This window comes from Sinohyriopsis cumingii, chromosome 1, assembly GCF_028554795.1.
Source record: "Sinohyriopsis cumingii isolate HCF-2022 chromosome 1, ASM2855479v2, whole genome shotgun sequence".
In the NCBI taxonomy this organism is placed as follows: Eukaryota; Metazoa; Mollusca; class Bivalvia; order Unionida; family Unionidae; genus Sinohyriopsis; species Sinohyriopsis cumingii.
In genome coordinates this window covers 26,111,474-26,128,273 of record NC_142961.1, presented here as the reverse complement: position 1 = coordinate 26,128,273, position 16,800 = coordinate 26,111,474, and the positions used below count along the sequence as shown (strand labels likewise).

The window sequence follows — 16,800 nt, the reverse complement described above, 5'->3', positions numbered from 1 at the left end:
TGTAAATATAATAAACATTCGTAAATGTATTAAATTACAGTAACTTAACAGGTACTATATATGTGGGAAATTATTACATCTACTGGTGGAATCTGTTTCCGTAAATGTAACAAACCCTTGAACCTATTAGGAACCATGTGAACTTTACAGTTATTACATTTGTTGGAATTTATTAAATTTTCAGGTGGAAAAATAATTGCCATAAATATAAAAGAAAGATGAAAATGTAATGATTACATTATATACATGTATAGATAAACGGTGATTATATTTCTATTATTTCATCACATCTTGGATTGAAGATATTCATATATCCTTAAATTTACGGATAACGTTTGTTACATCTATGGTTGATGTAGTGCATTACAGTTACAGCTGGTAATATTATTTACGGGAGTTAATTGTATTCCCGAGTTAACAAAATAGTTTATTACATTAATAGGTTTAACATTAATACTAATCAACGGAGCAACAGAGTGTGGTTCATACCCGGCGCATCTTCAGTCTACTATAAAAAAAATGTTTGGCATGTTCTTTACGCATGGTGAAAGAAATCAAATAGCCATCTTATTCAATGCCATAATTGCTGCATATCTTTGTAAAAATATGGGTGAAATATGGTTACCTTCCTTATCCGATATTTTCTTTTGGATCGTCCGCCATATTAGTTAAACTGATAACTACTTCCGTTTTCAGCCTCGCTTTTTGGTTTTCCATATAAGGACATTGCGCCTTTTTTGGAAACGTAAACAGATCGAAGTAAATATCGAATACATTGAACAACGTATGGCAGAATATCCAAATATGGCATAGCAAGCATTACTTGGAAAACGAATTACTGCAATAATCTCGTGTTATCTGTCCTGGTGGACAAAGTACGGTTAGCGAAAATATACCAATATAATTTACCTGATATAGGCTTAGTAACTTTATCATTAGCTAAACTTCCTGACAAAAAATTACTGAAGTAGTTGATTTTAGTTAAAGTCATCTTTTTCTCTTTGACAATAATTATATTTGCTCCATTGTAATGTATAGGGATTAAATCGTAACCTCAACCACGTTGAGGCTACGGCATCATAGCTAGTTTAACCTAAGTACCTGGACGCAAGACACAGGACTCCCGTATTTTTCTCTTGAAACAGAAGGAACGTGCCATCCTTGCCGTCTCGAAGGATTTTCTCCATTTCGGCCCTGGAAGAATACATTCAGACCTACATATACAAACATGCTAGAATCGCTACTTGGTCTCGATAGGATACGTATCTTGATACATGTCCTTGGTCTCGAGACCTTACATATTTTGATACTTGGATTGCGATACGATACATGCAGAACAATCATGATACGGGCAGCAAGCAACAGAACATATATTGCCATATAGAAGTGACTATACAATACCCATCACGATCCAGAATCCGACCTTGTCCGTTTGTCTTTGGATATAATGTCGTTGTCACTGTGTTAGAGTTGTAAACGTGGGGCAAGGTTACAAGTATATGTAAAATTTGTGATATCTCATGACCGTTGTACAAATTCTGCTAATGGTTTTATTACTAACTATGTAAATGCATTCCTATTTATTTGACCCCCGAAAACCTAAATATTTCTCATCGGGATTCTTAAGTACAGCTGAGGGGTTTAGATTTAAGAGTACGCCTTTAGAACTGAGTAAAACATTATGGGATTAGAAGTTACTTTTTCGTATTGACATTAAATGTACAAATTATGTTTTATGCCTGAATTTACAATACAAAATATAAAAGTACTAGAAAAGAGAAAATTAAATTAATATTTTACACAGCTATTAGAATATAATGGGTCTTGTCTTTTGATACTTATTCTGGTGGTATCTCACGCGGTTTCGAATAACCAGTCTGATATTCTGAAAATGGCATTGGTGGTATCTCTTATTGTGTCGGTAACCAGTCTGATGTTTCGACACTGAGAGTAATGACGCCCGATGCTGTGTCGGATAATCAGTCTGCTATTTTAACAATGCTATTGGTGCTATATCTTGGTGTATCGTGTAACCAATCTGAACTTTTGACACTGCTACTGGTGGTATCTCTTCTCGTGTCTGGTAACCAGTATAAGTGATGCCTATAATTAATGTATATTGTGACATCATCATTAAGAGATACCATACTGATGTAGTTTTGCACTTGTGATGCAACATATATTTGAGTCGCGTGTTCGATATCCGCCCAGACCATCCAAAGTCGGGTGCCTGGGTATGTCTTTTGAAAAGGCACTTATCTCCCTTAAAAGTGTAGCTGAAACCCATAAAACAAACAAAACATTACAATATTCTAGTGGATCATAAAACTCACGGAACAGTTTGCGTGTAACTACTGTATACAAATTACGAACATAAATATATTTGGACATGAAATAGTCTGTCAGACGGCTGAATTTATCATTAAAACGCCAGGAGGAATGATTACATGCACTTAAATTATCTATTGCCGTCTATAAATCAATACCCCATTCTCTCTCTCTCTCTCTCTCTCTCTCTCTCTCTCTCTCTCTCTCTCTCTCTCTCACCTGTCTTGACAGCCCCAGAACCATTCTTCTCTCTCCAACTCACGAATCACGGAGCTATCCGGTCGATCATTCTGAAAAGATAAACATTTTCATTTCATCATGGCTATTTACAGTTTCCCATGGTGTCATGCGAACATCGCACAGAGATTGTTGCTCCATTCGCTTTTACGCGTGTTAGACAAGACTGGTAGGTATTGATGCAAAAGCTATTCAGTAAAAATTAATTTGTACCAGTTTTAAAACGTGATGATTTTTTAACACCTGACATTTACCAAGTTTAACAGTATCGATGACTTGATAAGTAAAATGATTAGTTACAATGAAATCAGCATTCAAGAGTTGATAATAAATTAACTCCGCAGAGCTGATGTATAGATGATCAAAGTTAACTCCACGTGGTTGATGAATACATGATCAAAGTTAACTCCACGTGGTTGATGAATACATGATCAAAGTTAACTCCACGTGGTTGATGAATAGAAGATCCAAGTTAACTCCACCTATTTGAAGAATCGATGATCAAAGTTAACTCGACGTAGTTGATGAATTGAAGATCAAAGTTAAAACCACATGGTTTTTGACTTGATGATTGAAGTTAACTCCACATAGTTGATGAATTGATGATTATAGTTAACACCAGATAGTTGATGAATAACGTTAGCTTCACATGGTTGATGAATTGATGATCAAAATTAACTCAACATGTTTGAAGAATCGATGATTAGTTAACTCAACAAGGTTGATGAATTGATCATCAAAGTTAACTCCACATATTTGAGGAATCGATGAACAAAGTTAACTACACATGATTTATGAGTTGATGATCAAAATTAACATCACATATTTGAAGAATCGATAATTAGTCCACTCATTTGAGGCAAATAAGCAATATATCGAACACGCAGGCGAAATAGTAGCTTTCGAGCCAGCGATGTCTAAGATATACTACGGTCGGTTATTGGAATGGCCAAGCAGCTGCTGAAAAATTTATTGTGTGCACAGAATGTGTCCGTGCCATCGCCAGAGCATGGCTGGCTAAACAATCATTGTGGAAGATTCACCTATTTGCGCCAAGAAAATATTCCAATGAATGGTTTGATGATTCGATGTACAATGTAGTTAAGCAGGCTGCCATTTTGTTTTCTTCTACAACATTAGGTACCTGCGCGTATGTACACATTTGCACTAACCATCAAAGATGTTGCCAACATATATAAGGAAGCCGATCCGCAGACTCCAATGATTCAAAAGTGCCATAGACAGCTAACATGGCCGCCTCTTCTACAGGTTGTCTAGGGCAAGGAAAGTTTTGGAGATGAAAACTGTTGCCGGATCGAATCCCTCCCTCCCCCCCCCCCCCCATATTTAATTAACACTTTTGCCGTTTCCATGCCATGGTACATCATGCAATGGTCGCTTATCACATCTGACTACAGTGTAGCAAAACTCGCGTGGTACTTGTTCAATAATGTGTTCTTCCCCGGACAGTTCTTAGTCGTTGGAACCTTTGTGCCTGACAGGATCGTTCAAGCATTCAAATACACTGTACATGCATAGAGCGTCGACACAGAAACATTCTTTCAATGTACTTACTGTACCAGTAAACAAATCGGGAGAAATCTTTTCTCCACAGGTAATGATTCCGCGCCTCTGAGACAGCCATGTTCTTCAACAACAACAACAACAGATCAACCTTGGTCTGCCCACGTGAATCTTTGCGTTGCATATATGGGGATAGTTCACTCTCTGAATGAGTCTTTTACCAGACTTGAGTTAACCCAGGTACTGTCGCTTTTTTCTGTTTAATATGTATTGTCAGCGAAGACACAATTTCCGATCCAAACAACTCGTTTTTGCAATTTTGCACATTTATCACTGCTTTCTGTGAAAGACATGCCGCAACTGGTATGTAACTCGACCCGCAGTAAGCCACACAACTTCCGTACGTGCGGAAAGAGCCCATCCTGAACCTCCTCGCGTACAGATCCATGTCATCGGTAAAGCTCATTACGCGATTTGACTCCGATGCCGCGTGCTAGCGGCATACGTGGATGATAAACCAGAAAACTGGGACCAGTAAATTTCTCTTATGAGCATGGCCCATCGTGCAGAGCACACTTCTCCGGATTCACCCAAACAAGTTGATGCTGGGTCGAGATGTTATTCTCCCTACAGATCTAGTTGGTAAAACACCAGAAAAGGCCACAAAAATCTGGCTCGATTTGTGTCGGATTATCGAAAGGCAATGTGGGAGGTCAACGAGGAAGCAAGAGAAAAAAAAATAGGAACCTCTATCGGCATCAGAAGGATGCTTATGATCTCAGGGTTCATGGTTAGTCTTTTAGTGATGGTGACCTTGTTTGGTTGCACCACAGTCTAAGAATGAAAGGGAAATCACATAAACTACAGGACTGGACCATGGCGCACTGTTAAAAAAGTAACGGATGTTACAAACCTGATCGCAAGGAGCAATCATAAGGCAACTCAGATTCCTCACTTCAATCGACTAAAACCATGCTTGGTGCGACCTGAGAGTGAACATTAAAACACGGATAACCAGGAATAATCACACGAGAAGGAAGAAGAAGTGGCACTTTATCCAATTACGGCTCAAAGTACCAATTTAATCGAACGTAGTAGGGCGCGGCGAGGAAACGCCACATTGTTGTTTAAGTTTCTGACATTATTTTAAGCTGATTTAAGCTGTTTCATGTGCTTATAACACTGACCGGTGATACGAACAACTTAATATGGGTGGGTAATAACTGTTTCCTCGTGATTAATAATATTCCTGGGTATAGACAAAGCGTCAAACGGGTTGAAAAAGCCACGCGGTTAAAATCCGATTGATCAGCGCCCATCGGCTATATACACAGTATGATTCTAGTGGAGTTCATTATATGATGACAGATGTCTATTTTTTGTTTTCTTATGGATAAGTTGTACAGAATGATCGTGTGCGGTGCTAGATCAGAATGGTTTTTAGAAGCTGTTTGCTGCTTAGCACCAGAGTTTGGTAAATTGATAGATTTGTTTGGTTTGTGCTGTGAGTGAAGCAGACCTAAACTGATAATGGAAGATGGCGGTTTTATGGATTATTGCTTGGATGTCAGTGGACTTTTTTTATGTCAGTGGACTTTTTTATGTCAGTGGACTGTTTTTCTAATGTCCCTGTAGAGTTAGTACTAGTGGTGAATAGCTGAAGGAAGGTAGTGTTGAGTAATAACATTAGTCTGTGGACGACGATGTGTATCGCGCCAGATTTGGCGTTGAAGTCATGGTTGACTCTTTTTTGAGGTTCATAAGAGACGTGTTATTCTCTGAAGAACGCATTCTCTAACATCGTTTTAACCAGGAATGTTCCTGTGTTGCATTCTCTTTGACCTGCTAGCGACTTGTCAACTGGAAATTGCTTCGTACAGTGTATTTTGAAGACTGTTAGTTACCATCTTGACAATTGTAATTGTCCAATGTGGTTTCCATCACGTATAGTTTGAATTATCTGCTTGGACAGAACAGTATCCATTTGGGCAGTTCTGAAGGACAATTCATGGCGCATGACAATTAATTAGTAGCATGAAGTAATTGCACTGCATACCATCGAATAGTTGAATCGATTAAGTGGTAGTGTTCAAACTTTTGCTTTTGGGAGTGGGTTCTCTTAGAGTCATGTTTGGTCGCTGTGGCATTGGTCAATTAGTAGTTAGTTAGTTGGATTCAGCTTGGTTAATTTGTGTTCCTTGATGACATTTAGTTTACTTATAAGCAATTACTGATTCTGGACGACTTTATGTAAGATGTGAGTGACGGGTTGGAAGAAACAAGCCTATTGATTCTGAATTTTATCTACATCATGATTGAGAATCATTAATGTGACGTGACGGGTTGTTATTCAGTCACTGTGATAGGCGTTATGGTTGGGGTGGGGTACTTCCAATATACTATTTAAATTATTATAGAAGTTCCACCCAGGTTCGATTTTGGTTGGAAGGTAAATTAGTGAAAGATAGGTGTAAAACTTCGAGCCCCCAGTCAGCAATGCCGACGGTTAAATGACTGAATATACAAAAGAGTGAAATACAGCGAATAACAATTTTATGACAATTCAATAGTCAAATGATTAAAATTTCCCAAGTACTCTCCTTCCGCACGACCCTGTGATAGCCTATTGCATTTCTTGATTAGTAGTGTGAGATAGATTTCCACCTGTCCTTGTATTCTACTCATCTGTGTATTCTTCTCTCCTATTCCTCCAATTCCTTCTCCTCTTCCTCCCGACTTTTTCCAAATTCCTTCTCCTCCTCGACTTCTCTATACTACTCCTCCAGTTCCACTTCCTTCTTCTTGACTACTTTTCCTCCTCTTCCTCGATTTTCTCCACCGACCAGACTTGTCGACACTGACAACTCTGCTAGTCAATACTTCCGTCTTTCCTCTTAGAGACTCGGGACTCAACTGAACCGGAAGTTCTGTCCCCCAAAACGTCCTTTACGAAGCGTTGTCGTTCCTTAGACTCTCCTTTCTAAGTTTTATCGCCAAATTACGAGTGGCTTCCTTGGAGTAAACCTATATTGTTCAGCAATCTTCCTAGTCGAGACTAAATTTTCGCTTGCTAGTTAGAAGTTATAATTCGGATTGATATTGTTATCACAATTCTGATTGGATGTCAAACTTAGCGGACAATGTCTTTCTCGTTGTCTGTCCACGTGGGAACGGATTTAGAACACCCCCCAGTCCCTCGCGGGTTCCTCTGATCTTAGGACTAAGCTGTAACACATAAGTGGGAAGTCGCTCGCTCTAACGCCTGTGCCGATTCAAGATGCCGGGACTTCACTCTGGTCATGGTAACCTTGCATAAGAGATTAACTCTTGCCTGCGCCAATGTTTAGACATCAAAATATGACTTATAATAATACCTTAGTTTATACACGACTTACGAACTGGGGCTGAGCAAACGTGACAATTAATCGGGTTGGTGGTTGATTTTAGGGAAAGTAATCGATTTTGGTTAGACCACATAAGTGTGACGTTTGAGTCACTCGAGGACGAGTGATCTTTTGAAAGCGGGGATAATGTAATAATTCTGGGGTATGCGCATTTGCTTATAGCGCCCCGTTTTAAGGAATTCTTAGATTTTTGTGATTACTTGTTTGATTACTGGAAAATCTGTCCAGTGGAAATATTCCTTAGCTTGAAATAATTAGCCAATTATTAGGAGCAAACGTCACAGAGTGAAGTGTTAGTCAGTCTTAGTGAGTTCCATGATGTCATGGTTTACCTTTTGGTGAATTCAGGTCAGAGCCGCAGGGGTGTTCCTGTCGTTCCATAGTCCCGATAAAAATCTAATGGTGCACATTGGTTATGTAACTGCAGGTGCAGAATTTATTTTTGGAGAATGGTAAGTTACACAAATGAATAAACAAGAAGGGACTGTTTCATCGTGGCAAATACCGTTTTTGTCGCCGTGGTGGCAAATGTGATGCAATTTTGCAGGCGAAATGTATCTCGAAACCAAGATTAGACTGGCCTAAGGTGGCGTAGTAAAATTAGTTCCCTGTGTTAGTGGAAGTTGGGTGGTTTTATGGCATGATATGTGGACGATACGAAAAGTTGATGAAGAGAAACCATGCAGATGTGCGGTTGATAGACAACTGGAAAGTTTTGAGATCTACGGTAAATTTATTTATAGAATGGACACGTTGGGCTTTCTAATTAATAACATAAATTGTATGGAAGTCTTTTGATTTAGGGGAAAACGTATGACTTCATGTGGACTCACGCAAGGATTAGATACCGCTCGGTCAAAGCAAATACCCTTGATTTGTAACTATATAACTATATATATATATATATATATATATATATATATATATATATATATATATATATATATATATATATGATTATTTAGTAATAGGTAAAGTATTTACTTAGGTAGTGTTTCTCGATGACATTTTATTCAGCTTTATTGGCACACTGCTATCTTCAGCTGTAGCATATATTTTCTTAAAAATATTTTTCGATGCTAAAGAGTTAAATACCGCACATGCGATCACACACACACACACAGACACACACACACACATCAATTATGGATAATGGATACGGCTGGCTTAGCAAGTATTTGTCTCAGATTATTAAATTGGCACATCCACTAATAATAATTTGAGTCGTTTTCAACATCTGCGATGACCATATTTAACTGTTGGGGACACGATCCAAGAAATGTCGAGTTCTCCATGAGAATGAAAGGCGAGCAAAATCGAAATTTTTCAGATAATCCATCTCGGACAACATTGTCAAGGTTTTGAGTCACTATAATGATGTTCTGGGAATTCAAACGCTACAGTCAGAGCTGTTATGATAAGATTTTTATTATAACCTTCTCCTCAGTTCTTGCTATGAGAAGGAGATACTCATAACTTAAGAAATGTCTTTGCCCATGGTTATAGAGAGAGAAAAAGAAAAGAGTTCAGGCTCTCTTAACAAAAGGTGTCACTCATAACGGTGTAGATACGGCTACATCTTGGGGGAAAGTGGCGATGCGAGAGGTAACGGAGTCACTGTAAGGACAGAGTCTTCTGATTCTCGATGAATTAACTGATTTTGCGCAAGCTTGTTCTCAATTTATATGCAATTTTGAACGTATACCCACGGCCAAATATGGACGTTCTTCTTGGTACTTGGTGTTCATTCATTTCGAATAAGAACGAGGCTCCCGTCTTTCTTACGGAAACTATCTGCGTCTGTGTACACCGTCAGACAGACAATTCTGCTGCATCGGCTTATTCGTTTTTAAGAAACGCGCCAATCTTCTAGCTTACTCATTCAAAGGAATTCGCCTGTTCGGCAGCTTACAACCGAGTCTAAAAATTGCATACTTTTGGATACAAGAGAAATGTATTTTATAGTACAAGGGGTTTTGAACTTGCTCGTAAAAGTGCAATCTTTATTAAAAATAGTATGCAGTTGTAGTACGGAAATAAATAATATTAATCTCACTATATTTTAGTGGAAAATTACTTTCAGTATAATTTAATGAAAAATTACGTTGAATACAATTTGGAGAAAATTTCAATCTTATTACTTTTACTCAAAAATTCTCTCCTAATAATACCCTTCGGGTCATTTGAGCCAAGTCCTCGAGGCTCGATATATGTAAAAACAAAAAAAATACATTCATAAAAAGAAGGTAAAAGGTGAGAGATCAAAAATACATTGATAATAACATTGTTAAGACATTCGGCAAAATTAAGAAATACAATTTTTAAAAAAAGACAAACATTGCCAGACATTCAGTAAAATTAAAAGATTTCAATGAAAAGAAAATTGCAAGATATTCAGTACAATTGAAACATACAATGATCAATGATCAAAAGGTTTAACGATATTCAATAAAATTCTACGTAATCTACTTCTACGACTAGTCTTGTCAAATAATTATAACTCTCTTATTAGCATGCAGTTCTTGTTTTCTTTGTTTTCTTGTTGTATGTTAAGTTTACTCTATTTTTGTAATTATTTTTGTAATTTATTTTGTATAACATCAGGAGAACATACTTATGGGTGACTACGGTTGTTATTTTGCTTCAGCCAAGTGTGCTGAAATGAGTTCTCATTCTTATGGATTGTGCTAGTAAGACGATATTTAGTTTATCTTCCTATTGCATACATAATATCTACATGGAAATAACAGCAACATTGAAGTAAAAATGTTTGCGAAGAGAATGGCGTCCGAATTTGGTATTAATCAAGAGTACGGAAAGTGAAAATGTTAGTGTTGTGTTAGTCCTACCCTAATAACCCTGACTTCTGTTCACTTGCAATCAAACCGTGACCTGCACGTGTGTATGAAATAGAAACCGCATTTAAACTAACCTAAGAGCATTAAGTGAAAATATCATTGTAATCGTAAACTGGTTCGGTGTGGTCTAGTGCAACCGTGAAATGGGCGTGTATTACTGAAGTTACCTGTGACGTGTGGAAGAGAATGTATCGCCATTATCGCTTCAAACACATTTGACTGAGAAGTTGGCCGTATGTTGGCCAGTAGATGCTCATGTCATATGAGAGCCATGCAACACACAGAAAACTCGGTGTCGGGCAATTGCTCCAACACTTTGACTATTTTATCATTTCAGCACACATATATAATGAACAACCCGACAACATCGGTTGATGTTGCCGAACCAGGGAAGGAAGCACCTCTTCTGACTGGTTTAAAAGCATTAGAGCCGTTTCTATGGTGTTATCGCCGAGACACGAGACCATAAGGTACACATTCATATGACTCTATGAAAACGTGAGAGAAAAGCCTCATTGAAATTACAGAACCCCATTGGGCTGACAAAGCAAAACAGCGTCTGCGTCAATATGTTTGAGACGGCTAGGCGGAAATTACGATTCTTCCTAAGATGGGTAAATATGGTAAGACTTTGTTATATGTGTTGGTAACTAAACATGTATACGGCGGTTTGAAATTTCAGTACAAACAGGTTTGATGTAAAAGTTTAGTCTATGGAATGCAAGCTAAAGTCAGTACGTTCATTCACATCCTCTGTATTATAAACCTTAGCAACTGTGAAGAATGTTACTGAAGTAGGTATAGAAAAAGTTATTGTTATTAAATAAGAAATTAAATACAGCATCATTTATTAGATCAGTTATTTGGGAAACTGAAGCACTAACCTTGTAATTTTGTATTTCAAGAAACAAAAATATGATACAGCACAAACATACCAGTGTGAGAATTACAACAGTCCAGAAATATATTCTTCCAATGAAACGAATTATATATTAAATGAATAGTAAACAATATACGTAATGTCTGTAAAATAGAAAGAGTTCAAAATGTTAAAGTTAATGTCACTATCATTGGAAAGGAAACTATCAATGTGGCTGTCGTTGATTTGGATCCTGGCGGACATGTCACTGTTGGGCCCATGGAATTCTCTGTTTATGGCATGGGTAGATAGATGTATGTCAGTTGTAGGTAGCTCACATTCGGGGCTGGACTAGGTACTGTATGCATTCAGTATGTTGGTAATTTCAGGTGTTCTGCAAGAAGAATTCTCACCGGCGATGTATACATTTTATGTTGGAAATCCTCTCAGTTGTAATTGTATTCGTTCCCGTTGTGATATTCCTTGTGCTTATGTTTCATTACAGACCCCTCTTGTGTTCGAAAAGTTCGAAAGTCACAGAAGAGTTGTCCAGTCTTTACAGAGTGACACCTTTAATCATGATATTCGTCCACCACTTGTTATGATGAGATTTTGATCATTTCTTGGTATGATAAGGAAATACTCATAACTTAAGAAATGTTTTGTTCCCATGGAGAGAGAGAGAGAGAGAGAGAAGAGTTCAGGCTCTCTTAACAAAAGGTGTCACTCATAACGGTGTACATACGGCTACATCTTGTGGGGGGGGGGGAGAAATGGCGATGCGAGAGGTAACGGAGTCACTGTAAGGACTGAGTCTTCTGATTCTCGATGAATTAACTGATTTTGCGCAAGCGTGTTCTCAATTTATACGCAATTTTGAACGTATACTCACGGCCAAATATGGACGTTCTTCTTGGTACTTGGTGTTTATTCATTTCGAATCAGAACGAGGCCCCCGTCTTTCTTACGGAAACTGTCTTTGCGTTTGTGTACATCGTCAGACAGACAATTCTGCTGCATCGGCTTATTCGTTTTTAAGAAACGCGTCAATCTTCTAGCTTACTCATTCAAAGGAATTCGCCTGTTCGGCAACTTACAACCGAGTCTAAAAATTGCTGACTTTTGGATACAAAAGAAATGTATTTTATAGAACAAGGGGCTTTGAACTTGCTTGTAAAAGCGCAATCTTTATTAAAAACATATTATACAGTTGTAGCACAGAAATAAATAAAATTAATCTCAAATGTATTTTAGTGGAAAATTACTTTCAATATGATTTAATGAAAAATTACTTTTAATACAATTTAGAGAAAATTTTAATCTTAATACGTTTACTAAAACATTCTGTCCTAATAGAACTATCAATACAACAGAGAAGCTGTCACGGGGTGACGTCTCTCGGGGAAGCCAGTGAGGGTGCTGTTTGTATTTATGAAGCAATCACTCGCGAGTGAGAAAAAATAAAGAGTGAAACCTTGGGGGTAGGAAAGCCCGACCCTGATCAGTAATACAATCTCAAACGTCTAATTCGCTACTACTCCGTCTAATCTGATTCACGTTTTAAAAAAATGACAATATCTATTGGCAACACAACTCAATAAATTTCTCTCCTGTTCACTTGTATTATGTTTATAATGGTAATCAATATTTCCAGGTAATGTTGACCTAACTTGAGAGACAATTAGTGTCACCTATGTTTCGCATATGCTGAAGGAGGCATATCGGTGTTTGGAACTGTTTACGTATTCTCACCCATTTCCACGTTACCTACTTTTGTCATCACCATGTTTAGTTGTTGTTGTTGTTGTTGTGGGGTTTAACGCCATTTTTCAGCACACGATAGGCTATACATGGCGGCCAGTATTAATGGTGGAGGAAGAACCCGGGAAAACCCCGGAAAGAACCACCGACCCACGAGAAGCTACTGGCAAGCTTTCTCACATACCCACATTGGCTGAATCTTAGACTCGAACCGCCGCAGACAGAGGTGAGATGGCAGTGATCCGTAACGAAGAGCGCTTTAGACCACTCGGCCACTCGGGGCCCCCCATGTTTAGTGTTGAACCTATTAACATTAGATCGTTAATTGAAAATAGTGTGTCTCAGTCCATGTTGAAATACAAATTCTCATTAATTCATCCACTTTTATGTTTACTTTCTTCTTCGTTGTACAAATATCCTTTCCAAGACTGATCAAATTATAAACTTAAGTTAGTACAAGGTCTTTCTTAAACATAACCTGAAATGCCAAGCCTCTTACAACTGCAGCCTGTGTACTTACCCTGAATGACATTCTCTGCAGTAACTGGTTGTCGTCAAGTATCCGTGAATGAAACTGCGCCGGCAATCTTAAATAATATATACCATCAACTTAAACGTGTTAGCTATTTACAGTGTCCATATTATCATTTGAACAGACGAATCTATAATGTAAATTGAGCATCGTGTTCTGTATAATCGCGTATGTAGTTTTACCCTCAACACAACTTCCTTCTTCGCCCTGTCGACATTCTGGATTGGGTCGTTTGTGACCTAGTTTTCTTCTATACCTACACCTAGGTGCAAGTAGATATATCACATTTCAGTTCATTTACCTGCTCAACGTTTATCTTGTAATAATGCGGAAGTAGAAGTGATGACTCTGTCACTATCTGCTATAAAAACAATATAAAAAAAAACCAGCTAACAAATCAAATCCCCGTTATTGCAGGATCATAAACTACACAGGTTGACCAGGTAGCTTTGAAAGACAGGGAAGTTATCACTTTGGCAAATTAAACCTGACATGATTTTGTCGCTTTCCCAAGTAACTATATTTTATTAACAATATAATATTAATAATATAATATTTAAAAAGAATAAATATTGCACAACTGTACACTACATCATCTGCATGAGAGACATACGGCACTGTTAGAGATATTGCTTGTTTTCTTGGAGTTTGTTTTATTTTGTTTTTGTTGTTTGGGGGTGGGGTGGGGTGGGGGTGGGGGTGGAGTGAGGTAAAGGAGCGAGAACAAGTTGGTGAGTGATCTTCCGGACGGTACGGTACAAAGCCTCCAGAAGTTCCTGCATTTAAATGTTTTCATATTTTTAACCATCTAAATGTTAAGAAAACCCACTTTTGGAAACGTTTCGGTTGCATCACGATCTTCTGGTGTAGGGGTGGATGTGCGCCGAAAATGCACCCTACCCCACCCCTATATATACGCTCCTAATATGTGTTATATATGTCTGACTAAAGAGAATATGTTTCATTTCACGAAATTCAGTTATTTCTGTTATACTAATTTTGACTAAACATCATTTGTGCTGTCTCACTTGTGTAACGACAACACGTATGTATTCAAGGATTCCTGCTTACAAATGTATTATAAGCCTGATGCGTTCTTCGACATGTTGCAAGAGGAAACTAATGAAGGAGGTAGCCGTGGTGGGGTGGCCTGTGCGGAACTCGTGGTCGAATGTGCCATAGGATCAACCTTGATCGTCAGCTTTCGTGGTGCGTCCTTGTCTATGTCACTTTACTCCATATGCAGAGGCACTAAATAACCTACTTTATCTGCTGTGCCGTAAAACACACCAAACTACATATTCAGGGTCACAGTCACGTTAACCTTTGACCCAAATTTTTAAGAAGAAACTATTTCATGTACTAGAACTTTGTATTCTCTATAGATTTTGTGTCTATTTGGTGTGAAACGAAGTCATTTCTTCTTGCTATAAATAGATCCTAATAATACCGAATCCAGGCGAGAAGGTAATACATGTACGTTATTTTAAATTTGCACAATATGAAACAAATGTCACATTACAAAGCTCTGTAGATCACCATATCGAACCAGGCTAAGAATACGAAGAATATGTGACGTTTGTACACTCACCTCATGATGAACAGTCTGCACAAAGGAGTTTAAAAATGCGGAAGTAACTAAAGAACTTGTCATCACTTTATAAAAAGGCACAAAACAGAACATATATTAAACAATCTGTGTCGATGGTATAAAATACTGTTAAAAGTTAATGGAGCTATTAAATCTAGGCCAGCAAGTTACGACACAGACTAAATTTTTAAGAAAATTTAAATAAAAAACCACACACGTACAAGATTCAAAAGTGATATTGGACTATGCTGTCCATTGTGATGGTGTACTATTGATAGTAACGGTGTACCATCGAGTGACATGGCAATAAAAACGGATACATCATTTAACATAAATATGACTTACATGTATTTAAACTTGGGCTAAACTCTACCTTAATGGCCGATGTATACAAGTGTACATGGATAGAAAGTCACAAGACGGAAAGTCAATAGTGCGCATAGGACAGTAATTTAAAGTTAGTTTTTTACTGTCATTATAAAAAGCAAGCTCGTTCGATATCGTCTATGCATCGATACATCATGATATTAAAAGTGTTCACTCATCGCGATACAGACACGCTGTCAATACACGTGAATTAATGGATCAACTGTATGAAAATGAATATTTTATTCGTGTCTTTATCTCCATTCTCGTAACAAAGAAGTTGCTTAAACCATAAATAGAACCTCCCACTAGTTTATAATCAATTTCTGCGGCTCTTATATCTGTCTTGTTATACATTCTATATCTTTGCAAGAAAGTGCAACATAAAATCTTGTCTAATTTCGCTTTACAATGAATTTTAGTCTCTCACTGGCGACACTTGTTAATATTACATGGGATTTGTCTTGGTTGTTTTTCTTCCTTTCTTGCGTTTGTACGCGTACTGATTGAATTAATTAATCCGACACCACTAAAACTACGTTTAAATGTTTTTTTTTTTTTTTAAAATCATGCTAGCATACCTGAACATATATGCAAGAAAGACTGACAGAAAAACTGGACTATTTTTATTCATAATGGCATTTTAGCTTATTCTACAATAGATTTCAGCAAGGATATATGCAATGTTTATTTTGCTCATTTTTGCGAAATGTCTATGTCATACCTATGAGACGACAAAATCGATATTTTTGAAGACCTAACTTTATTCAAACCAGATGTTTGGACAAGTTTTTGATTATTAAAGAATTTCAAGAAAAGTGTTTTTACAAAAAATGCAAAACTGTCTTAGAATAAAGTGGTAACACAACCACTATGACGTTTTATGGTCAGAGGCATAATGCAGAAACGACAGCGTCTGTGTAGTCTCAGGTGGTCGAATCGGCAGCACAAATGTAAGATACCCCAAGTATGATCAGTTGATAATTCCAGAAACATTCAAGCAAAATTTGCATAGAAATTCGCCCAAATATGTGGCAATGGAAAATGAATTATTTCGTAATTTTGCACAAAAAACTAGTTTGAGAATAGCACTTCACTATGCCGGAAAGATTCAATTTTCCACAAGAAGATATGCCAAAAATGTACGAAGAGTGTGCATCTATATCATTGTATGATGTTAAATGTGCACAGCGGATTGCAATCGCTACAGATGGATGGACATCCTGGGCTACCCGATCATACCTTACTACAGATGGATGGACATCAGGGCTACCCGATCATACATTACTACAGATGGATGGATATCCGGGCTACCCGATCATACCTTACTACAGATGGAT

General features: G+C 37.6%; 1 protein-coding gene across 1 annotated transcript in view; it reads right to left on the bottom strand.

Moving 5' to 3' along the window:
- Positions 1 to 13,710, bottom strand: part of LOC149806573 (phosphatidylinositol 3-kinase regulatory subunit alpha-like) — a 50,919-nt gene extending 37,209 nt beyond the window's left edge. The window contains exons 1-3 of the mRNA XM_089954814.1: positions 13,492 to 13,710; positions 2,548 to 2,618; positions 1,102 to 1,194 (exon numbers count right to left, since the gene is read on the bottom strand). Coding sequence (XP_089810940.1) covers positions 1,102 to 1,194; positions 2,548 to 2,618; positions 13,492 to 13,503 — 176 coding nt within the window. The 5' untranslated portion in view covers positions 13,504 to 13,710. The remainder of the gene's footprint in view (positions 1 to 1,101; positions 1,195 to 2,547; positions 2,619 to 13,491) is intronic.
- Positions 13,711 to 16,800: the final 3,090 nt, after the last annotated feature.